This window comes from Xiphophorus couchianus, chromosome 3, assembly GCF_001444195.1.
Source record: "Xiphophorus couchianus chromosome 3, X_couchianus-1.0, whole genome shotgun sequence".
NCBI classification, from domain to species: domain Eukaryota; kingdom Metazoa; phylum Chordata; class Actinopteri; order Cyprinodontiformes; family Poeciliidae; genus Xiphophorus; species Xiphophorus couchianus.
In genome coordinates, this window is record NC_040230.1 from 23,426,196 (window position 1) to 23,450,967 (window position 24,772).

Sequence of the window (24,772 nt, forward strand, 5' to 3'; positions counted from 1 at the left end):
TCTAAGGTGACATTTCTCAAGAAACTGTCACCAATCACCCTGTATAAGTTTCATCCATCAACCGGCTTTCATGTTCCTCTTGTAAAATGACATTTCTGCAGCATGACCCTGCAACCGCCCTGTTTCACAATCACAAATGCATTCAAGGAGACATGCAGTGTAGAACTCCCTCAAGCATGGCTCTTTACATAGAAAGAGCTGTGCTTAAATGTACACTGCGGTTAAATTATTTATAGGTGGTCTTTACTTATAAATTGAGTGACTTGTGAGGGTATTTCTTATATTTTTGTGTATCTTGTAAAAGGATTTGTGGAAAAAAAACATTTTCTGTGATGGACTAGCTTTTTTTTTTTTGCTGCACTGTCATCATTGTCATTTAACTGATGGCTCAACTCAAATTTATATATTATTTCTGAAATTCAGACATTCTCCCCTGCACTCCTTTGCGTTTTTAGTCCCTCTGAGCTTTTTCCACTGTACAGGGAGGATCCTTATGCTTTCATTCATCCTCCCGAAGTATCCTTCAAAATAGACTTAATTTGAATTACCGTAAATGTCAAGTTTGAATATTTGCTTGTATGTGAAAATAACAATAAAAATCCACCATGATTGTCCAGGCCTGCTGATATGAATTGGTTGGTTCTTTTCTGGGAGGTAAACCCAGACCCTGATGTTGTTTCTCGGCTGCTGTGGTCTGATATCCCAAGTAATTTAGTTGAAGCTTGTAAAGAGCACCTGCATTCTTTGAGAGCTGCACGCTAGCCATCCGGGCTCCTTTGGTAATCCACGGCCCCACTGATCAAAGAGTGTGAGGTGAGTGATGGTCACCTCTGCGCCCTACTGCCTTCTTCTTTGTTGTTTTGTCCTCTCTCAATCTACACCAGCTTTCCATCACCCCTTCTTCTGTTCTTTGTCGTCTTACCCTTGCATTTCCCCCTTTCATCCCCTCTGTTTGATAAATGAATATTCCTCACGTCCCGTTATGTAGATGAATGTTGCTTTTGTTCTGAGCTCTTTTATTGACGGAATCAGAAAATTATTTTTGGATGCGATAACAAGATTTAAAAAAAAAAAAAAATAATAAATAAATAGATAAATCAGGACAAATGAAAAAAAACAACAATAGACAGTCAACTGGATACCAGATGAATACAAATGGGTAAAAACCGTGGAGATTTGTTTTGTCCAACCATCATCTGCTGCCTAATGAGACTGTGGAGATGCGGTCCCCCTGCTGATGCATTGTTTTTGCGGTGATGAGCTCTGGCCAGATTCAGAGCAGCGGGGGGGTGGGTGGTGGGGGGTGGGGGGATGGGACTGAGCCAGAGCAGCGCTCCCCCTGTGTAACACTTTGCTACGATGCCAGTATCTAATTTGAAGGCACCCGGGTCAGAGCAGTGTTTACCGGTGACACCCGAAGGTGACATGCCAAGCTAAGCAGCTAAATTGAAATTTATTTTTCCCTTCTACTGCTTTTGGAGTTCACTATTTGCAGACTGGTTATTAACATTCCAGCCTCATGTGAGGTGGCACAGATACACACACACACACACACACACACACACCCACACACCCCTACACACCCGCGCACCTACACACACCTACAAACACATGCTGCTGTGTAAAAAGCAATATGCATGTGTGCTCCCTCTTTCATGTTGAGCACAGCCTTGGTTGCGATAATTTAAGGTTCCCCCCCCCCCTCCAACTCTCAGAGGAAGCCTTGGAGAGGAGCAACATCCATCTGTGTTGACACTAACATGCATAAATCATTTCTGAGCATGTCAAGATGAAAAGTGAAATGAAGGCTACATGTGGCAAATATCTGTGTCTTGAAACTGCATGACTAGTCATAAAATAAGATGACCAAATATTCTGCACATCCATGTCATTTTCATCACATGGGGAAAAAAAAATGTGTTTATTGATCTCATATTTTGTAACAGGGACAGAAATATTACAAAAAAACCCAAAAACATTTTCAAGGGGAGAATTTTTAAGGCTTTAGGGTATTGGTTCATTTGGAGGTGTTCTTGTTCGTAGTCTGATTTATGATAACGCGTTCCAGGAAACACAAACAGTACCTTGAAACAGTATTTATGCCTCTTGAATTTATGCAGCTCAGCATGTTTCAAAATTCATGTGCACGAAGCTCAATCGCACCTGTGATGTGTTTTTCAGAATCTGTTGCGTTACAACCGCACACTGCGTTTTGTTAGTAGTGCTTGTCAGTCAAGTGGAGGGGAAACGTGGTTTCCATCATTTTCTCCAAATAATTTAAAAAGTGTGGCGTTCATTTGTGTGGAGCAGCCCTGACTCCGGGTAAGTAGACGCACCATATGTTGCACATATTTGCAGGTAGGTCCCTACCATTTCTTCATATACAGAATTTCTTTTAGCTAATTTTCATTTGAAAATTTCTCAACCTCAGTCAGTGAATAGTCATTTTCAAGCTGACATGAATTTGACACATCTACATATATAAGATATATGTATGTATTTATAATTTTTAATATTTTAATCACTTATGCCTAAGGAGAATTTAGAAACCAATTAACTAAACAGTCATGATTTCAGACTGTGGCAGGAAGCCGGAGCGCCCGGAGAGAAACCTGCAAACAGAAAACTACTTTTTGATATTTATGAAATCTAATTACAAATTGTATTTTTGACATTTGCTTGAAGTAGTTTTTGCCCTAGTAGTTGAAACTATTTTAAGCAAAAGAGAGGGGAGAAGACATGGGGCAAAGGTCAGCTAGTCATCTTTTTGGAGTATGGGAGGAAGCCGGAGAACCCGGAGAGAACCCACTAATACACTTGGAGAACATACAAACCCATGAAGACAGAAGAATCCAGGCAGGAATTCAAACCCAGGGAATGGTTTTATTCACAAAAATAAATGTTTTAATCACATTTAGAGCCCAATTAACTAAACGGTTGTGATTTTAGACTGTGGCAGGAAGATGGAGCGCCCAGAGAGAAACCTGCAAACAAGAAACCTGTCAAATCTTTTTACCCTTTTGTCCCATAAATTTGAGTAAGACACATGTTTGGTCCCAGTCAGATTTCTCCAGCCTCAAAATGGTTACTAATTAGGTCTTCTGGGATTTTTTCTTCTGAATTTAATATTTTTAGCTCCTCTCCAAAGGCACCTTTATCATCTTCCAGAGGAGGAGCTGGAGAAACTGTAACATCAGGTGTCTCATAATTTCTTAACTTCTCGCTGTCTGCAGTGAAGACATGCTCGTTGTCAGCCTTCACGGTTTGTTCTCCTTTTATTAAATAAGAGTAGAACTTGGCTGGCTTTGGATCCCCACAGATAATGGAGGACAGGTGGTACCTCTCCGTTTCACGGTCACAATCTGCAGGAACATCCATGATCTGATTGGCAACTACTTGGTGTGTCCTGGTCGCCCTATCCAGAAAAAAACACCAGCACGTTGTTATCAGTCAGGCAGTGTTTTTTCTGCAAGGCTGACCCGCAGCCTGAACAGCAACGTTTGCTCCCCAAATCCAACCAAGTCTTAAAAACTGTCGGTTGGAAAGGTTGCCAGTGGAAGGCCAACCAGGGGACCGTTGCTCAGTAGCTCAAGGAAAGTAGTTCCACAGTTTGAGCAAGAGTTTTTGTTGTATAACTCTCTGTCTGTGTCACCGCCAAAAGAATCCAACCAGACCAACGCAGACTCCAGCAAACATTTGATGTCATAGTCCTTTCCCACGTCTGACGGCAGCTTCTTCTCCTTCAGCTCCATCAGAACTGGGGATAGGTCTTTCTGAGAAAAATGTTTGCCGGGCTGACGGACAGCTGAGAGGATGAGACTCGCACAACACGGGATGGACGATGCCTCCAGAAAAACCCTTTCCTGAGCGAGACACCTCCTGGTGACGCTCAGGTTTAGGACACTCTGGAAGGCAGCATTCACCCAGCTGTTGTGGAGTTCGTTGGAGAACTTAAAGAAGTTCTCCTCTGTTTGTCCTTGTCCTGCAGCTGCTATTCTTCCTACATCTGGGATATCTGAGCCACCTTGATGTTCTGATTTAACGTCCGGAGAACAGTAAACCTCGAATGCAACGGTAATCCTAGCATATAGAAATGTTTTTTGGGACAAATTAACTTCTCTGTTTTCGTCTGAAATACGTTCAGCAACTTAATGCTGTGACTATTTTACCAAACATAAAAAACAAAAGCAGAAGAGCGAGCTAGGCATGCACTTATACATCCTTTTGTTGAGATCCAGAACCTAGAAGTTCTTGGATTGCGTCATTCAGGAGCCTTGGGGATAAAAGTGCTTCATGATTGTATTTTCAGAGGCAGATTTCAAGAAGAACTCGGGCAAGAGTTTGGGTCAGGTGCTATTCCAGGATGTAGACGTGTGTAGGAATCTCCACGATGTCAGTAAAACAGAGTAGCATGCCTCAGTAGGTGTGTGTGTGTGTGTGCATGTGGGAGGCGTGTGCATGTGTGTGTGCAAGTAAAATACTCGCTACCCTTGGGAGCACGGTAATGTATGCATGAGTGTGTTGGAACATCTCAATCACAGAGCAGAGATCAGGTTCAATTACATGTGCAACAACTTTTAGGTCTCCGTAGGCCCAGAAACTATTTATATGCTAATAAGTGTGACAGCAGTAATGACTTGCAATAAAAAGACATCTGCTGCTTGATCGAATCCGATATTAGAGCATTACCACAATCAGCCTCTGCTATTTGTCTTGAAATCACTGGTTAGCCCCGTAACTCTGTGTGGGAAGTGTCTTGACATCTGGCAGAGGTGGGGTGAAAACCTGCCTGCCGCTCTTCTCTCTTCTCTTTGCAGCCTGGGTCAGGGCTGGATTTATGTTTCAATTGCCTGAAGAGAAACTAAACGTCGGCTCATGCTCCTTTATGGTGGAAGTGGAATGTATTTTATTTATGGGGATGTAAAACAGCTGTGATGTTCTCCAAAGATCATAAAAAGTTTAATTTGTTCGCCCTGACCTAATTTTTCATGTCAAAAAACAATGCCGTGAATAACTATTTGAGATTTATTCTTCTCTTTTTTTGCTTTTTTTATTTGTCACAACTGAAGGTTTCAGATCATCAAACAAATTTGATATTAGACAAAAAATAGCCAGAGCAAATAGAAGGTAGTTTTCAATTATTAGGAGAAAATAAAGCAGCCGACATTTGTGTGAAAATATAATTACATGTGTGAATTAACTGTGATTGGCCACATTGTTTTGGTTAAGTTTCACCGGCCACATCCAGACCCTATTACTATTTGATCAAGAGGTCACTAAAAATGGACCTTTCTGACAGGATGAAGTTTCATAAAGTAGGCTAAAAATGACCTGAGATGGAACACATTAGGCACCGATCTAAAGAAATTCAACAGAAGATGAGAAACAGAGTCACTGACATCTATCGGTCTGGGAACCATTACAAAGCCATTTCCAATGCTTTGAGACTCCAGTGAACCACAGTGAGAGAGGCATTATCCACAAATGGAGAAAACATGAAACAGTGGCGAATCTTCCCAGGAGTGGTCGGTCTAGGAAAATGACTCCGTTATATGACAATGACTCACTCGGATGACAGAAGAACCCAGAATAGCATCCGAAGCACTGCAGACCTTACTCGCCTCAGTTAAGGTTACTGTTTGTTATTCAAAAATAACACACTTGTTAAAACGGCATTCATGGGGGAGTACAAAGGTGAAAATTTCTGCTGACAAAAAAACAAACAAACAACAAAAAACAAAAAAAAAGAGTGCAGACATCCATTTCACATTTACCAAAAATGTTTTCAAGATTGCCAAGGCTTTGGGGAAACAATTTGTGGACTGGTGAAACAAAAGTTTAACTTTTAGGACGTTTTGTGTCCTGTTATGTTTGCGTTAAGCCAACAGACAACAAACAGTCATGCATATTATTAATGATGAGTGATGGTCTGGAGCAACTTTTTTTCTCTTCATAACATGAAAGACTTATTGTTATTGATTGATTTATGTATAGTCCTCTCTATCAAAAAATTCTGAAGTACGATATCTGACCCTCAGTTTGTGACCCTAAGCTCCTGCACATTTGCTTTATGCACCAGGACAATGACCTAAAACAAATTTAAAGTTTTGGAATGGTCTAGTCAAAGTCAATGCTGATTTAGACACTGTGACATAACCTTAACATATGCTCAAAAATGCTCAGTTTTTGAGAAACAGAGTCGCTGACATCCATCAGCGTTGTCTGGCTGAAACAAACAACTCTGCAACGAGAAGCTAGCTAAATCTCCTTCACAGCGATGCAGAAGACTGGTTGTTAATCGATGATTCAATGCAATCTGCTGCAGAAACGTATTAAACCACTTTACATCATTTATCCGAGCTTACTCTACCGTTTGATAACTAGGATGAATAAGAATGTATGTTTGATTGAATCGAAATTATTTTTTGCAAAGTACCACGCGGTGACACGTGTCACCGACTTTGAAACTGAATCGAACTGAATTGAATTGAACTGCAAAAACTCAATGACAGTTGCTGGTGCTCAGCGGCCCAACCAGTTATAGTTTCATTTGAAAACTGCAATTTGTATTTCGTCAGGATATCTTTATTCGACGCTGAAATTACACTGATGAGCTGAAACATTTAAGTGAGACAAAAAAAAAGAAGAAAAAAGCAATTCAATCTAAGTTTTCACAACACAATACATAATTTCAACACAGTATATAATTTCTCCCCATGTCATACATGGAGATAAACATCTGCAGTATCTGCACAGGTGATTCTTTTCTGCAAATCATGAGCATTAACCCAAGAAGACTATAATTTGTTTAGTCATATAAGCGTCATCGACTAGCACACATCCACACCAGATGCTTACATCCAATAGCTAACAGTGTAATACCTGCTGACATGGAGAGGCAGGGCCCGCATCCTGTTTTGTTCCATGAAGAGCCCCCCTGTGAGCAGCTGTTGCTTCAAGGGCCTGAAAGAGATCAATGAGGGAGAAGAGCAGTGGGACCGGAGTACAAATTGAACAACCTTTAATCACCTCACACAGTTCACAGCGGTGTGAAAGTTCTAACCATGAAAAGGTTTAATTACAAGTCAAGCCAAATAGAGTCAACTTGGTGCTAATAAATGGCGCAGAGTGACTCAGGGGACAGGCAGGGCGCACCTTGTTGAATCTCTGCATATCCATCTTGTTGCGCTCTCACACACATGCAGGGGTGAACGCACGCTTTCCGTGACATTATTGCGGTCATGGAACCAGACCATTTTCTGTATCCATGCACTGGTATGTTCATAGTACTGCCAATCAGTGGCTGCTGAACACAGCTAATGACATTGAATTTTTAAATTTATGAGTCACTGAGGCAGTCATAATTATAAGGCACATTAGGGAAAGCACGGATGACACCGGTCGCCTTGCCACTTAGTGAAGTGAATGAGATCTGTCAGTGGTCACAAACATCAGGGGCATTAGGTTTCCTTCTAGCTGATGACTAAATTAATTCTCATTAGCAATTTGATATATGGCTGGGGGTAAAAAAAAAAAAAATCCTTCCCATTTTGTCACAAAGCAACCACAAACTTCATTGTGTTTTATTGGGATTTTGATGAGATGGAGCAAACAAAAAAGTAGCACATTATTGTGATGTGGAGAATTTCCTTTCAACTGTACAATTTTGAACTGCTGTGTGTTGGTCTACCTGATTAAATCCCAATAAAATACACAAGTTTGTGGTTGTAATGTGGTTTGATGTGAGGTCCTGTAGGAACGTCTCTGTGGGAAAAGACGGCACTATTAAAGCGCACAGTTGTCCACGTGTGTGTGTGTGTGTGTGTGTGCGTGTGAGATTCATTAGATCTAAACTGTGTGCTGTACGACTTTACAACTCTCCAATAAAAGACCAGCAAAAACACTGAAAAAAAAAATACACATTCAGAGTCATCACGACAAAAGGAGGAAATAAACAAGGTGTGTAATATAAGACCTCATTAGTGTAAAACCTTTCATGATGCTTCCAGGAATCTCATAAATCTGACCCAGGTGCTGCTGAGAGAGTGACCTTGGTGTGATGATAAACAGGTAATAAATCCAGCTTCCGCGGGGGGGGGACAGAGTATGTAAGTTTGCGGACAGGCAGGTCAATAAGAAGCCAAGCGCTGAATCTAAATGCACATCTGACTCTTTTTGTCTTTCCCCGGAGCCTCTTAATATTCAGCGTATTGAAATAATTGCGCCCCAGGAGCTCCCAGGGATAAGAAGCTCCGAACTTGGGATTTTCTGTTGCAGCTCACCTTGCCATATGTGACAGACTGTCAATTTTTCATCTATCAACACTTTGCACTGCTGAAAAAAGTCGAAACATTAAAGACTGTCTGCAAAAATACCCTGAAACAGAGGACCCTTTGCATCCCCCCCCCCATAAACTATGTTTCAAACTGGAGTTTCACTACAAAAAAAAGGTGAAATTTGAGGATTTTCAATATTCCAGCCGGGCCACACCGAGGGAAAGAAAAATCCAAATGAAACCCTTCTGTGCCTCAGGCAGTTAACAGGTTGAACAAGCAGCTCTGACCATATGACTGTCATTAACCTTGGGTTCACACTGCTTAAAGGAAGTGCCAGCCACTGTGCTGAACATATTGGCAATAAAACACCAGTTCAATCTAAAGTTGAAGGAAACGCCACCGCCTGTTTGTGCTCATCCACGCTGTCTGTATGACATCAATACAGCCACGCTAGATGCAGGTGGGGAAATTAACCAAAACTGAATAATCCAAACATTTTCTGAATGGGGAAAAGTCCACTTTCCTAATGCATGGACGACTTGTCAGGTGGAAGACAGATGGTTTCACACTTCTGCCCTGTGGTTTTATCTCTCAGACAGCAGGTTAGTTTAATTTCTGCTCGGGTTGGATCCCTGTAAATCACTGCATCCCTGTGGAGCCACAAATCCAAGTTCACAAACCCCTTTGACTGATGGACGGAAGCAGCAGCGAGACAAGCTGAGGATGCAGTGGTTCTCTGTCTCCACCTAGAGGAGTGTGCGCTCACGTCACCCTTTGCTCTTCATTTCCAGTGCTTACCCTGCATCTCCAAAGGATGAGGCGTCAAAAAGAGAGAAAGAAAACGAGTGAAAAATGGAAAGAAAATGGAGAAAAAAAAATACATTGAAAATTTAAATATTGTTGTTCAACACATCCTCATACAACAAAACCACAGAGCTGCAGTAATGTCTAGTTTGATGCTGTTGTATAAATTATAAAAATGTCTACTAGCAAATGCAGCAGGACTGATAACTGTTTAAATAAACAGCCTAATGAAAGAAGTGATTGAGCAAACATATTTTCTTATGGCACAGTAACCATGGTAATGTCTAGTTTCAAGTGTCCAAATAAAATCACTCTCAGTTAATTGTTACCATTCAGGGTAAAAATAGTGTAAGGTGCAGATTTTTAATTTGAAACATTTGCATCAAAAATAATATGATGCGTATTTTGAAGCAAACCCATGTTTATCTAAATAAAGTACATGATTTACAGCTTGAAGAAAGAACTACAGTAGTTTTATTTGTCTTAAACCAATGTACAATATACCATAAGTAAACAATTAAAATATTAAATGTTTTTAGAAGCATAAAAGCAAACAAAAGTACTCTTATTTTTAATTTTGTTTGTTTGTACGTATGTTTAAAATGTTTCAAGATGTACATGCTTAAATTCTGCTGTTTTTGGAACAATTATTTACCAAATAATACGCTTTTAGAACATTAGGAGCACATTTTAAAAAAATCTAGGTTATGTTTTTATACGGCAAAGTTTTGTTGCTTCTTTTACTCATTTTATGTTGGTTCTTCCTTAGCTCAAAACAACTACATGACGTTTGCCTAATGAAAGAACAGATATTGCTATATAATCAGTCACGTGTGTAGTAATACAAAGCATCAAGGAGAATTTATGTTGTATTCTACTTTCTCATGTAGTGTTTCATTTATGGGTGGAATATTTTAACCAAAAATTGAATTCAGCATTGAGGCATAATATTAGGACTCAGCCTTAGTCATCAGTTAGATTTGTTCCAAACGGATTAATAATATTTGAGAGCAAAAACAGAAAATACAATTTACATAATACAATTTTAAATACTGTGAAAGGGTACCAGACGCTCCCGCCCACCTCCTGCGAGCTCCGTGAGGAGAATTCAACGCACCCAGCAACACAGTCATGTGACAGGTCATGAGGAAGTAAACAGGGCAGCTGCAAAGGGGTAAGACATTTTAGCCAGACTCTTAACGCTTACATATTTGTCACCACATTTCAGCCTTAAATTCAACAAAGGCTCGTCAGACATAAAATAAATACACATTTTTATGTATTTATACTTCGCCTACCGTACCGCTAGTGATTAAAGGCACTACTGAAGCTAAAGGCTAACTGGCTAGTAGTAACAGATGATGGAAAAGCGTTAAATAAAGTAAACACGTTTCTTAAAATATCAATCCTTCACGTGTATCAGTTCTTGTTAAAACGCCTTGGGTCTACGTGGGTGTGTGCGCTAATGTTGAAAGCAGTTTTCTTAAAATAACACCATAATTATGCGTTGTGCATTGGTCCTTATAAATTAATACATAGCTATTGTACTGATGTGCTGATTTTGAAAAGAGACAGAGTTGTACTATTTTGCATGTTCATAAATTTGTTCGAGTCAACTCATAATTGGCTGACGTTTTTGTCAGACGTCAATCTAATTTTATTTAAGCACATTTCAAAAGAAGAAACTCCTTGTATGAAACAAGTTACAACAAAGGGACTAGCATGAGAGCAACAATCACACCAAACAAATGCTAAGTAAAAAGATATTTATTGTTAGAAAACTGGAATAAATGTCATATAAAATGTAAATATGCAAAACACACTCCTAAACTTTGCTAAGAAAGCATGAGAGACGGATATAAACAGTGTAAACCATTAAATTACTAGGTGCTAAAAGATGTGTGCTAACCATGGAATAAAGTAATATAAATCATAACATTTCTCTTTATTTGTGATACATTTTTATATAGTTGTAAAAACCAGACTCTACATCCACCAAGAGCTGCAAAACACAAAAAGGTATAGTAATAGTAATTCTTTAAAAATTTGTTAAGGTTATATGAATTTATTCAAAATGTTTTTCATCGATATCCTGCACTAGTAATCAGTCAGGACAATATAACCTGATCAAAAAGTCTTAAACAGTTTAAAAAACCCCCAAATTTTTTCCCTTGTAGAAATATCTGGAACGTTTGCAACAAAAGAAAGGCCCCTGCTCTCTCCAGCCACGATGGTGGACTTCCTAGCAGACAATAACCTGTGTGGCCAGGCAATTCTCCGGATAGTCTCCAGAGGAAACGCCATTATTGCAGAGCTCCTGCGTCTTTCTGACTTCATCCCCGCAGTGTTTAGGATGAAAGACAAAAGTGATCAGCAAAAATATGGAGACATTATCTGTGACTTCAGCTACTTCAAGGTACGAAACAAATAATTTAACTTAGCTGTATGAAGTCGCTTTAAAGCCTCGGCTTGATCTACGTTGTCAGTAAGACAGAATGATTGCTTGTATTTGTATGATGTGTAATTCTTTCTTCAGGGACCTGAGTATTATGAGGGGAAGCTGGAGGCCAAACCGGACCTACAGGACCTAGATGAAGAGTTCAGAGAGAATAACATCGAGATTCTGTCGAGGTTCTATTTGGCTTTTGAGAGTGTCCACAAATACATAGTGGATCTCAACAGGTACTTCATTTTTATTTTATTTTTTTTCCAGATGTATTTGGAGAAATTAATAGAGGCATTACTTCACTTGTAGAGTTTCAAGTCTATGTGTAATATTTTGAGTTAAGAAATGAACTGTAAACTGTATTTTCAGTCGATTATTTCACCTCGAAATAAGGATATTTTGGATTTTTGCCAACTTGTAACCCATTTCACACCCAGGTGTTGCAGTTTTGGCGTCCATGTTGTCCATCAGCTTACTCCTTTACATAGAAAAGAATTCTCATGAATTATAAAGATTACAAGTCTTCACAAATAAAGGAGAACTAGTAGTGCACATCACCTTGAACACACCATCCCCACAGTGAACCATGGTGGCACCATCATTCACTCCACAAGAAAAAAGAAATCCACAATTCACAAGAAAAGAATAAATGAGATTCCAATTTTTCAATTTGAATCTCATTTATTCTTTTCTTTCCACTTCGTCATTAGACTTAATTCTGTTTTGGTCTATTACATTACAGGAATTTACTTTAATAGTTTGCGTTAACACTTTTGCAAGGCTTTGCATGTATCGTTATAATGCTGTATCTCTCCAGATACTTGGATGACCTCCATGAGGGCATTTACATCCAGCAGACTTTGGAAACTGTGCTCCTAAATGAGGATGGGAAACAGCTCCTTGTAAGAGACCGTGATGCTTCCTATTTGGCTTCCTTTACTGTTAGATGCAAGCTAGCATAGCTGACTGTGCTCTGTCTAGTTCTCACATCAAAGTAGAGTGTTTTGATTTGGTTTAACCTTTACATCTTTTTAATGCCCACCCAGTGCGAGGCTCTCTACCTGTACGGAGTCATGTTGCTGGTTATCGACCAGAAAATTGAAGGAGATGTCCGGGAGAGGATGCTCGTCTCCTATTACAGATACAGGTGAGAGAGTGTGACTCACACAACGCCCCCGCCGACGAACCCCCCGCGGAGATGCAACATTCTCCCAGTGAGTCACACTTACAGTGACACGGTGTAATCCTGCTGGCAGCAGAAGCTGAGTCACTCACTTGGCTCATGCAAAGGTTATCCCCCTACAGCGGTTTCTCAGATAAAAACAAAACAAACAAAAAAAACCACATGCATGCCGTATTGAAGCTACACCGTTATATGTAGAATATTTTGACAAAAACATCTAAGTGCATTAGTGCTACAATGTATGGTTTGACCGAGACCGGGTTTGCTGGTGCTTCAGTGCCGCCCGCTCCTCTGCCGACTCCAATTTGGACGACATCTGCAAGCTCCTGCGCAGCACCGGCTACTCCGCCCAGCCTGGAGCCAAACGGCCGGGCAACTACCCGGACAGCTACTTCCAGAGGGTTCCCATCAGCAGCACTTTCATTAGCATGGTTATTGGGAGGCTGCGCTCAGATGACATCTACAACCAAGTGAGTAAACGCATCATAAAGCATATATTGAGTGTATAAGAGGGAGTATGCTGTAGATCTGATGAGATTTTAACCTAAGGTTTTGATTGTAGCCACGTGTTAGTAGAATTAATCAAATTTTTGGTTTTCGAAGAATTTATTTTTGGAAAATCTGGATTTTTTTTTCTTTTTTTACCAATGCACTCCTTTGATTTCCATAATTCAGAGTGATATTGGCGCGCCCAAGTCCGCCATCTTGTTTGACAAGAGTGTTTTATAGCCTTTATTTATTTGGAGTTTGAAGTCAGGTCAACTCTATGATGCAATATTAGAGCCAGGCTAAGATTATTTTGTAATTATTAGAATAAAGTCATAATAGTACTAGAATACAGTAGTAATATTATCAGAATAAAGTTGTAATTTTATGAAAATGCCTACATGAAAAATATCAAATAAAAATGAGGAATGTTGAGCATCTTGTGAAGTTATACTCTGGTATAAGCTTTACAGATGATACTTAATACTTAAAATAATACTTAATCTTTTAGCACATCACCATCAAATTATTATCAGTAGCAGGACTTTGAAGCATTTGTGCAAATGATCGTCTATTTTGGAGAAAGATCTATACAACTGAGCTGGTCGCATCAGACAGTGATAACTAAAGTATTTTTTCAATAGAACGACTTTTTTCGTGCAATTTTTAGACTTTTTTTTCCTGGTAAAATTGTGTTTTTTTTTCTACCAATATCACTACTTTCTTGTAACTAAACAAAAATACTCTTAGCCTGGCTACAATTGTCTGTCATACAAATCCACAGAAGGGATTGAAATAAAAACCACATGTTGAAATATATTCAATAATTTCTTTTTTTTTTTTTATAAAAGAAAGCAAGCAAAAAGAAAATCGATTGAAATTGTAAATCGGACCTGGTATGAAAAAACTTGAGATTTCATTTTTAAGCTGTATCGCCCAGCTCTGTATTCTTCACCCGATCCATGACTGTGTGTGTCCTTCTGTCCCTCAGGTGTCCGCCTATCCTCTACCGGAGCATCGCAGCACGGCGCTGGCCAACCAGGCTGCCATGCTTTACGTCTGCCTGTTCTTCAGCCCCTCCATACTGCACACCCAGCAGGCCAAGATGAGGGAGATAGTAGATAAGTACTTCCCTGACAACTGGGTGAGATCTCATTTTCTAATTTTAACATGAGGAGTTTTTTTGTTTTTTTGGTTTATAAACTCAACGTTACGTGCCAGTTTGATGTTGTGAATATTATGTTGTAGGTCATCAGTATCTACATGGGGATCACGGTGAACCTGGTGGAGGCCTGGGAACCGTACAAAGCTGCCAAGACGGCTCTGAACTACACCCTGGACTCGGCGAACGTCAAAGAGCAGGTGTTAAAAACTTCATTTATTCACAGTACTCTGTTTGGGAATGTACGGAAAATGGGTTGGGTGTCACTTTAAGAAACGGGCAATCAAAAGACATAGCATAATCAAACCTATTACTTTAGTAAAGATGCCAGATGCTCCATTGTCCTGGAAGCATTGCCGTTCATCGTAACAGCCACTGCTTTGGACAAATAAATAAATCTACTTCTTTCACTTCCATCACTGGTTGTAGGGCTCCCGCTATGCAGCCAGTATGGAGAGCCTGAGGCCGCAGGTGCAGCAGCTCTTAAAGGAAGGTTTCCTCAGAGAGGAGCTCATCTTGGACAACATTCCCAAACTACTGAACTGTCTGAGAGACTGCAACGTTGCCATCCGCTGGCTGATGCTGCACTCTGCAGAGTCGGGTGAGCAAATCGAACAGGTGTTTCTGGAGCGAAGGAAGTCAAAGAGTTTTCTGTTGTTAAAAGAAGTAAATCAGTTGTGCTTGATGTTTTATTTGAGTTATTTAGCAGATTTGAATGAGTAAAAACATCAGTCTGTACTTGTCCAAATGCTGACAGAGACTTGCTTTAAGAGACTCACAGCTACTTTTGCAGCCAAAATGGAACTTACAAGGTACTGATTCAGGGGAAATGCAAATGTATACCACACTTGAAATTTCTTTCTTTTGACTTTAAAGCTATACACCATTTCTTTTCTGGTCTGCCACCCAAAATCTCAGTGTATCGCTTTAACCTGACGAAATGTGAAAAAGTTCAAACGGTCGAAATACTTGTTTAATTCACTGTATGGGAAAAGTTTATGCAAAACAAAACAAAAAAACGGGCATGTTTTGTCTTGCAGCCTATGATTTGAACAACAAGCGGCTGCGTCAGATCAAAGATCAAGTGCTCAACGACTCCAAGTACAACCCCAGGATCCTGTTTCAGCTCCTGCTCGACACTGCTCAGTTTGAGTTCACACTCAAAGAGGTGAGCGGAAATTCGGCATAAAATTATTATTATTTTTTCTCCTTTTAAGTATATTAACATTAAAACATCCTGCATTTAATTAAGAACAAAAGTTTGGAACTAGATTTCTCAGTCATTTGTGTTAGTCGTGTCTGTCCCTGTTAGCTCTGAGCTTACGGTGGAGGTAGCATAAGGGACGGCCAGTTTATCACAACGCAAATTTAATATTCTAATTACACATAAGGCCTGTCTAATCCATCCTGATCGGCGAACCATCTGCGCGGTCCCTCTTCCAGATGTTCAAGCAGATGCTATCAGAGAAGCAGATCAAATGGGAGAGCTACAAGAAAGAGGGAGCTGAGAGAATGACCGAACTGGCCGAAGTCTTCTCCGGGGTCAAGCCTCTCACCAGGGTGGAGAAGAACGGTGAGTTAGGAAGTGGTTTTAGCTTCATATGGATGGAGAGGCCACTGATTGTTAGTGTTGGATCAGAAAAGCTCCAACTTTTAAAGACAATAATGTTGCTGCTGGGGAGGTTGGTGGTAAAAAATGCCAGACGTAGCATAAATGGAGGCAAATTATTTAATCTGTGTGTTGCGCAATCCTCTGCTAACCTTCACAGAGAATTTACAAGCGTGGTTCAGGGAAATCTCAAAGCAGATCGAGTCTTTGAACTATGAGGACTCCACAGCTGCTGGGAGGAAGACGGTGCAGCTGATCCAGGCTCTTGTTGAGGTGAGGAGGATATTTATATTTCACCAAGGCATTACATCTCCAGATTAGATGAATTCCAACATCATTGTGTTATTACTTAAAAGTACGTTGTTTTTGTTTTTTAGCAATAGCTTCTTTAGCGATAAGACAGATAACTTAAAACAGAAACTGTTTGTTTTTTTTTTACCACAAAGTTTGGTTGTAAAATGAATCATAATAACAGAATCAAATAATTAACAATCATAAGAATGAAAACAAAATTCTTAACAATCCTGTCGAGCTATCAAAATGCTTTTTGGTCTTCACACTACATTCTGGGTTTGGGAAACACTACACATTGCCATACCCACCATCTTCACCATGATGCATGATGGTGGCAGCAGACAGAGAAGTGGTCCAATGACAAAGAAAAAAAACTAAGAAAGAAAGAAAAGGAAGAGAAAATTAAGTAAGAAAAGGGAAAAAACAAAGAAAGGAAGATAGGACAACAAATTAACAGTGTCAAGATGGGAGAGGGTGTTTAGAACATATTCTCACAGACTTAGTGCTGTTATTTTAGCCAAAGGCTGCTAAATACTAACCTATATTAGGGGAATTTTTATGTAGTAACTTACTTTCGGATTTTTACTCATTACTCATTGGTTGACATTAGTTTTCACTATGAGTTTTTTTTTTTTTCGACCATTCATTAAAGGGTGAAACATTCAGACAGTGTTCATATCTTCAATAGATATTAGAGGCTAATAAAATACATGTGAAAATACATTTTTACAACAGGGGAAATAAAAAGAAGCCATAAAACTGCCACAATACTCCTCTGTAGTATTTTGTCTTTCAGTCTTTCAAATAATTAGCTTTTTTTTTTTTTCTGAGTCCAGGTCCAGGAGTTTCACCAGCTGGAGTCCAACTTGCAGGTGTGTCAGTTTTTGGCCGACACCAGGAAGTTCCTGCACCAAATGATCCGCACCATCAACATCAAGGAGGAGGTTCTGATCACCATGCAGATAGTTGGAGATCTTTCCTATGCGTGGCAGATAATTGACAGGTACTTACTGATAACGCATTGTAAAATGTTTCAGAAATATTGCAGAGTGGCAAAAATTCAAGCGAGATTCAGCACAGTATTAGTAAATCAACAAATAAATAATTATGATGAGAAAAGTTGTCTTTTTAATAGCTGATTTTTTATTTAGTTATTTTGTCCAGCATGGTTATTTTGTGTTTCTAGGGTGTCTGAATTAAGCCAAGAACCTCAGAAACCATTATGGCTTAACTTTCCTTATCATAAATTGTCCTAAAAAGCCACCGAGCTCCAATAATTTAAATTTTTGGGCTTATTTGTGCTCTTACTTTTGTCTGCGTATGGCAGTTTTTCTTGCTCTTCTCCTGACTTTCGTTTTCTTTGGCAGCTTTACATCTATTATGCAGGAGAGCATCAGAGTCAACCCATCCATGGTCACAAAGCTCAGAGCCACATTTCTGAAGGTGAGGACCGTTTGTACGTCAGCCACATGCAGGCGCTCAAACATCGGATAACGAGCACGGATAAATTATCCGCGCCGTTGTCCTGAGTTGTGCATGGTGGAAAATGATCATCTTGTGGGTTCGTGTGTGTGCCCAGCTGGCTTCTGCGTTGGATCTGCCGTTGCTGCGCATCAACCAGGCCAACAGCGCCGACCTGCTGAGTGTCTCCCAGTTCTACTCTGGAGAGTTGGTGGCTTACGTTAGAAAGGTACCTAGCGATGCAGTAACTTGCAGAAGTCTTCAGACCATTTAAACTCTTTCAAATTTGATTTATTTTGCGATTTTGCATGTATTTGTTTGGGATTTTTTTTGTGCCACAAAAAGAAATGAGGCACTGTTTTTAACACTTTTTACAAATGAAATAGTGAAAAGTATTTTGTATTCAGCTCCCATGAGTCAATGCTTTGTAGAAAACTATTATGCTCCGATTACTCCACCAGCTTTGTATCCGTAGCGACTGAAATGTGTGGCAATTCTCCTTTAGAAAATAATTCTCAGTCAATCGGATTGGATCGAGAGGATCTGCTAACATCTTTTTTAAATCGTATCAATGATTCTCAATTAGTTCGTTTTCACATATCGTTATGCTTCGATAAAGCATTTTATAGCTTTATCTAGATTAAGTTCAGTGGATTCTGTTTATTTATTTTGGTGATTGGTAGAGGCAACTGATTGCATTGGATTTCACCTTAGAAGTATTAGAGCTAAATGTGCCACTTTGTTTTAGTTTTATTTACAAGTAATGCTGCAAACCATGTATTGTTTTTTTTTGCACTTTGCAAATTTTGTGTCAGCTTGTGTTGGTCTATGAGATAAAATCCAAATAAAACACCCATAGATTTGCGGTTTGCCGAGTAATAAAATCTGGGAGCACTTTAGGGATTTCAATACTTTTTCAAAAAAAATGCCTTTCACAAGCTTCACATTAGGGATGATGGAATCACTACATGTGCAATTAGTCATTGAATTATTATTGTTTCTTGAAACTTCTGGTTGACAGCTTGCCAAAATAGTAAACTTTTCCCTACAACATAGTGCACTTCATAGCAAACGACATTAATGTTCTGCTTCTGCTCTGGTTGCTGTAGGTGCTTCAGATTATCCCAGAGAGCATGTTCACCTCTCTGGCCAAAATCATCAAACTTCAGATCCACAATATCATGGAAGTGCCCACGCGGCTGGATAAAGACAAGCTGAAGGACTACTCCCAACTAGGAGCCCGTTACGAAGTAAAGCAACCACCGCGGTTCAGTCTCACTCCTCCTCTAGTGCTCACTGCATGCCAATGAAGTGGAAGAAAACGCCTTTGATCCGGCATTAAATTAAGGAGATAGATAAGAGGCCCTTATGATGCTCTGTTTTGATGTTGATTCATCTGCTGGGTGGGATTCGGAGGGGTGGGGTGGGGGGGCGTCGTGATTGCTGGCGTTTCGGAACATTTTTCAGTTCCCACTCGCAGCTTTTGATGTAAAGAACAAATTAAACGGGAGGGCTTTGTGTGGAAACGGATTGCGGCGGTAGAGTTACTTGAATTGCTTTTAATTAGAAAGCGAACGGCAGAGGTCGCGGCTTTCGTTTGTGAAATGGCTTCAAATGAAATGTGATTTCAGTGGGTAATATAAATGGGTCCTTGCAAATAAAAACAAGATAGTAAATGCTAATACAACTTAGGTCAAATGTCTCAATGATGGTTATAGTAGAACGATTCTGTCTCACACTGGCCTGATTTGAGTGTGTAGATGTGTCAAACTTAAGGCCCGGGGACCAAATCTGGCCCACCGCAGCTTTTTATGTGGCCCTTTAGACTTTAGAGGGCCACATAAAACTAACTTTCAAGATAGAAGTTGTGTGCTTAAATATTATTTTTATTAGTCAAAGCTGCTTTTATCTGTTTGCTACTGAATTACATTAATGTGAAACTATGTTCAATACTATTTAATTTTAAGAAGTACTCATTGAATGCCGAGACAGCTATTTGTTAATATTTTAACAGTTTCTTAATGGGTTTCATCAATACATTCTGGCACATTCGGCCCATTGAGAGCATTCATGGTCTTGATACGGCCCAGAATGAAAATGACTCTGACATCCCTGGTTTAGCAGATTACTCCTGCCTCAAACATCTTTCTTCTTAATGCCATTCCAGGTGGCAAAACTCACCCATGACATCTCTATCTTCACTGAAGGCATCTTGATGATGAAGACCACCTTAGTGGGAATCATTAAAGTAAATGTTTCCCAACTCAGTTTCCACAAAGTACAGTTTGTATAACTGGTGGCATTAACGTGTGGTGTTATTTTAGGTGGATCCCAAGCAGCTTTTGGAAGATGGCATCAGGAAGGAGCTGGTGAAGAGGGTGGCGTATGCGTTGCACAAAGGCTTAACCTTCAGCCCCAAGGCTAAGGTGAGACATCAGATCTGCTTTTTTGCTGATAGCAACGTGGCTCGGAGCCTTTGGCAGTCTTCAGTTCAGATTATATCGATAGTCAGAAGTGATGTTCGTTCTCCGGAATGCTAGCCAGAAACAGATTACATGCGAAATATTCTTTCTTCTGGTTTAAATCTCAATGAAGACATGTTTTAGTCATTTTGCCGCCTTGTAAAGGTAAGCGCGAGATGTTACTGAATACGAATACTTTCACAGCCCAGCGAACTGATGCCGAAATTGAAGGACATGGCGGCCACCATGGATGGCTTCTACAGGTCCTTTGAGTACATCCAGGACTACGTCAGCATTTATGGCCTTAAAATCTGGCAAGAGGAAGTTTCTCGCATCATCAACTACAATGTGGAGCAGGAATGCAACAGTTTCCTCAGGACTAAGGTCAGGCTTAACACAGAATGAAGCCTGTGAAAACCCCATGGAAGATTTATTAACAAATATTTATCTCCCTTCTAGTTAGAGTGGTTGTTGGGTATTCATTTTGTTATTAATTGTCACATTAATGGATTTATTTATTTTTTTTGCTGCCATGCAGATCCAGGACTGGCAGAGTGTCTATCAGTCCACACACATCCCCATTCCAAAATTCCCGTCTGTGGATGAGTCAGCCACCTTCATCGGTCGTCTCTGTAGAGAGATCCTACGAATCACCGATCCAAAGTAGGTCACAATAGGAAGTTAAAGAGATTCTGATTACAAAACTTCCACAATTACTTTCCATATTCACTGGCTTCATGGTTGGAGATGTCTAAAAAGCCTGAAAATAAATTCAGCTTTTGTTTAGAATAATCCCACACTGAACATTCAATGAAAATACAACCTTCAATTTGAAGGTTTGATTGAGAGTTAATTGTTTTGACTAAATTCACAGGTGCTGAGCATATCTGGTACCCCTATTGTTCATAAAAGCAACTTGAATTACTTACGAGGATCTAGAAACTAGGTTATGTCCAGACTTCAGGGTTCCCTTTAATGCTTTGTTTTCTACAGGTCACAAGTTTTCTATGGGTTTTAGGTCTGAAAACTGAAATAGCAGAAAAAAGCTCAGTCTTAATAGGAGCTTGTTTTATGTCAATAATCCCTTAATATTGATGAAAAAGTTCCAGTTCCACTGGCAGATTATTTCACTCATAACTAGTACTTTTTCATAAATTTTAAAGAATGATTTACTTACAGTAAACTCCAAAATCTTGTGGAAAAGTCACTATTTAAGTCTTGTCTTATTTCAAGTGTACTAAAATATTTTCACAAGAAACTAGACCAGAAACACTTAGTAAGATTTGCCCCCTAAATAAATGTACTAATAGTAAATGTTGGATTTTTTCTAAAATAGGATAATGATACTGGGAGAACAGTAAACATAGTGCTCTTTATTTTTACTGTATATGTCCACCTGACATCTACCAAACATTTTTTTATAGGGTGACATGTTACATCGACCGGCTGAACACCTGGTACGACTTGAAGAGCCACCAGGAAGTGACCAACAACAGGTTGTTCTCTGAAATCCAGAGCACCCTGGGCACATTTGGTCTTAACGGACTCGACCGACTGCTCTGCTTCATGATCGTCAGGGAACTTCAGGTATTCAAATTCACATCCCAGAGCCTTCTTACAAATTCACTGAAACCCTCCGCTCACATAGGCTTACTAATATTCATTCTCTAACCTGATTGTATCTTCAGAACTTCCTGACAATGCTCCAGAAAACCATTCTTAAGGACAAAGCAGTGGTGGATGTTTTCAAAACTGTGCTAGCTGCTGTCAGCCCAGTACAAGGCATTGTGGGTAGGTGTTTACTCAGAAAAATGTACAATCTGTCAGACTTTTTTTTGTACATCTTCCTTATTGGTTTTTGTTTCAATAGCTAATGCCAGCAAACTCTATGCAAGTGCTGTGGCCAAATCACAAAAGATCTGGGGTGCATATCTGGAATCCATCATGAAGGTAGCAACTTCCTGTTAACTGAGGAGTGAACGGAAAATAAGAGGCACTGTCAACTTTCTGTCAAAAACTCAGTGCTTTTAAATGATGTTAAGTGTCTGAATTGTTGTAGGTCGGCCAGATGCAGATTCTCCGGCAGCAGATTGCAAATGAGCTGAACTACTCCTGCAAGTTTGACTCCAAGCACCTGGCAGCTGCTCTGGAAAATCTCAACAAGTACGTCTGTTCTCACCACCAAGCAGAGAATATTTTAATCGTGTCTCAGCACTAAAATGGCTTTCCTGATGCCAGTGCTTGAAAGTAAGGATTAATTTCAAAATATACATACAGTATTAATGCAGATGGGGCTGAAACAATTAGTTGGAATAGTTGCAATTAATGGATTATTTGAATAGTTCACTAGTTTACTCAAAAAAACTCTAACATATTCAGATCAGTAATAAAGCCAAAACTATAAAACATATGTATACATTGTGTGTTTAAGATAAAAACACCTTTGTAAATAGGTTTTAGGTGTTTTAGCTTCATCTGGTTTAGATTTTCTAAAGAAATCGTATGTTATTGCGTTTTAGGCAATTAAATGTTTATTATCTTTTTAAATGGGTAGCTGAATTACTCATTTAAATGACTAAAAAAATGTTTATTTGCATCTTTTAATGTATTTCTAAAACTGTTTAAAACTGGCTTGAGTTGTGATTAAAAAAAATCTGTAGAATGTGCCATTTTTTAAATCTGGTCAATCAACATTTATGTTGGATATAAATGGAACGTCAGAGAATGTTTCTCAATATGAATATGCTTGTATCTCACCAGGTCTCTGCTAGCAGACATTGAGGCCCACTACCAAGACCCAACCCTGCCCTATCCTAAAGAAGAGAACACTCTTCTGTACGAGATCACTGCCTACCTGGAGGCCGCTGGCATTCATAACCCACTCAATAAGGTTTGCAAGAACAAAGGTTTCACTTACAAATCAGTGATTTTGCTATTTTCAAGAGTCTCATTTTGCCTTATCGGTTTGCATCTTCTACAGATATACATCACAACAAAGCGTCTTCCGTACTTCCCCATCATCAACTTCCTCTTTGTTGTGGCTCAGCTGCCTAAGCTTCAGTACAACAAGAACCAGGGTACCTTCTTGTGCAGTTTTAGTGTTTTATTTTTTTAGAGACAATGTGGTACAACAGTGCTCATAGTATTTTAACTTATTCACTAGCTTCTGTTTTAACCACAAACTCCAATGTATATTTCGGTTGTTGGGGGCGTGTCGCTACAGCAGTGAGATTTTTGTAAAATAGTTTAAGTGCAGTCAGATTGGATGGAGAGCATTTGTGAAGAGCAAGTTTCACTTCCTGCCACACATTTTCAACTGGATTTAGGTAAGGAAGAGGTCGACTGAATGAAAGTGTGGGTAACACTGTTTAGAATTTTCTAATAAAGAAATGTGTAAAACCATATATACTTTTCTTTTTACATCTTATTAGTGGCCTATTTTGTTTTAGTTCATCACATAAAGTCTCAGTAAAATACTTTGTACTTTGTGGTTGGAACATCACAAAAACATAAAAACGAATGTTGACTTTTCGGCTCTTTTACTGACTTACTGACTCATTTCTTAAAGGAATGAGCTGCAGGAAAGCTACAGACCCAGTTGACTGGCCACCACTAGTACTCGGGATGCTCACGCTCCTCAAGCAGTTCCACTCCAGATACACGCAGCAGTTCCTGGCTCTCATCGGTCAGTTCATCCGATCTATCATGGAGCAGTGCACAAGGTAACAAAACGGCAGAAGACTTTGATTCTTAGGGTAGTTTCTGGTTGTTTCTTCGAACTTCATAACTGCACATTTCGGTTTCTGTTGTATTCCACAACAGTCAGAAAATCCCAGACATGCCTTCAGATGTGGTGGGAGCGCTGATGTTCCTCGAAGACTATGTGAAGTACACGAAACTCTCACGCAAGGTAGGGCAACAATCAGTTTATCTTACACATCCGAAAACGCGGTAAGGATCTGTAAATGTTAAAAAGACGTATAATTTTAAATCAGTATATATATGTGTTTCACAATGCTTGTCTGTAATGTAGTAAGCAGTCGAGTCTAAAACATTTGACTGTTTATTTGTGCGATGGTAACATCTGTCTCCTCTTTCCTCTGTATTCTAAAGGTGGTCGAAGCTCACGTGCCCAGTTTTATTTTTGATGAGTTCAGAACAGTACTGTGAAGATCTGGCTATGTCATTTCATCTTAAGATCCCCCCACTTGCTGCCTGGGGTTTTTCATCCATTTTTGTGTTGTTGCTTGGAAAAAGTACAAGTGGTACATATCAACAACAATTTTTCAGTAAGATACTGTACTTTTCCTTTCCTGAAATATAGACCTTTTTAATACATTTTTTATATGTCATATCAGGAGAATTAAAGGTGTTATAATAATGCCTTATGAATGTAAGCCGCCTCTAGTAGTTTACTTACATTTCATGTGTTAAACTAATACAATATGCACTAATTTTGAGTTGTACCACAAAGCTAATGTGGATTACCTTAATGTACTAATAATTTGTGCCATTGTTTACTGAAATTTGCCAATAAAAAGGATTCTTGATGATCTCCAAATTAGTTTTTTTTTTTTTTTTAACATCTG

The 24,772-nt window shown here is 39.4% G+C and overlaps 1 protein-coding gene across 2 annotated transcripts; it reads left to right on the plus strand.

Moving 5' to 3' along the window:
- Positions 1 to 10,166: 10,166 nt before the first annotated feature.
- Positions 10,167 to 24,744, plus strand: washc5 (WASH complex subunit 5). Of its 2 annotated transcripts, XM_028012677.1 has the most exons (30): positions 10,212 to 10,254; positions 11,051 to 11,099; positions 11,258 to 11,496; positions 11,617 to 11,762; positions 12,344 to 12,428; positions 12,573 to 12,673; positions 12,987 to 13,179; positions 14,187 to 14,339; positions 14,444 to 14,557; positions 14,787 to 14,958; positions 15,398 to 15,525; positions 15,801 to 15,930; positions 16,127 to 16,239; positions 17,097 to 17,263; positions 17,628 to 17,703; positions 17,840 to 17,950; positions 18,831 to 18,971; positions 19,889 to 19,969; positions 20,046 to 20,147; positions 20,388 to 20,567; positions 20,722 to 20,846; positions 21,608 to 21,770; positions 21,872 to 21,974; positions 22,054 to 22,133; positions 22,243 to 22,346; positions 22,944 to 23,073; positions 23,164 to 23,260; positions 23,752 to 23,905; positions 24,006 to 24,093; positions 24,297 to 24,744. In XM_028012677.1, the coding sequence occupies exons 3-30, from the start codon at positions 11,311 to 11,313 to the stop codon at positions 24,351 to 24,353; spliced, it is 3,480 nt and encodes a 1,159-aa protein (XP_027868478.1). In that variant the 5' UTR covers positions 10,212 to 10,254; positions 11,051 to 11,099; positions 11,258 to 11,310; the 3' UTR covers positions 24,354 to 24,744. The 2 variants fall into 2 exon arrangements, with proteins under 2 accessions (XP_027868477.1, XP_027868478.1); XM_028012676.1 differs by lacking the exon at positions 11,051 to 11,099 and having other exon boundaries at positions 10,167 to 10,254.
- The last annotated feature ends 28 nt before the right edge of the window (positions 24,745 to 24,772 follow it).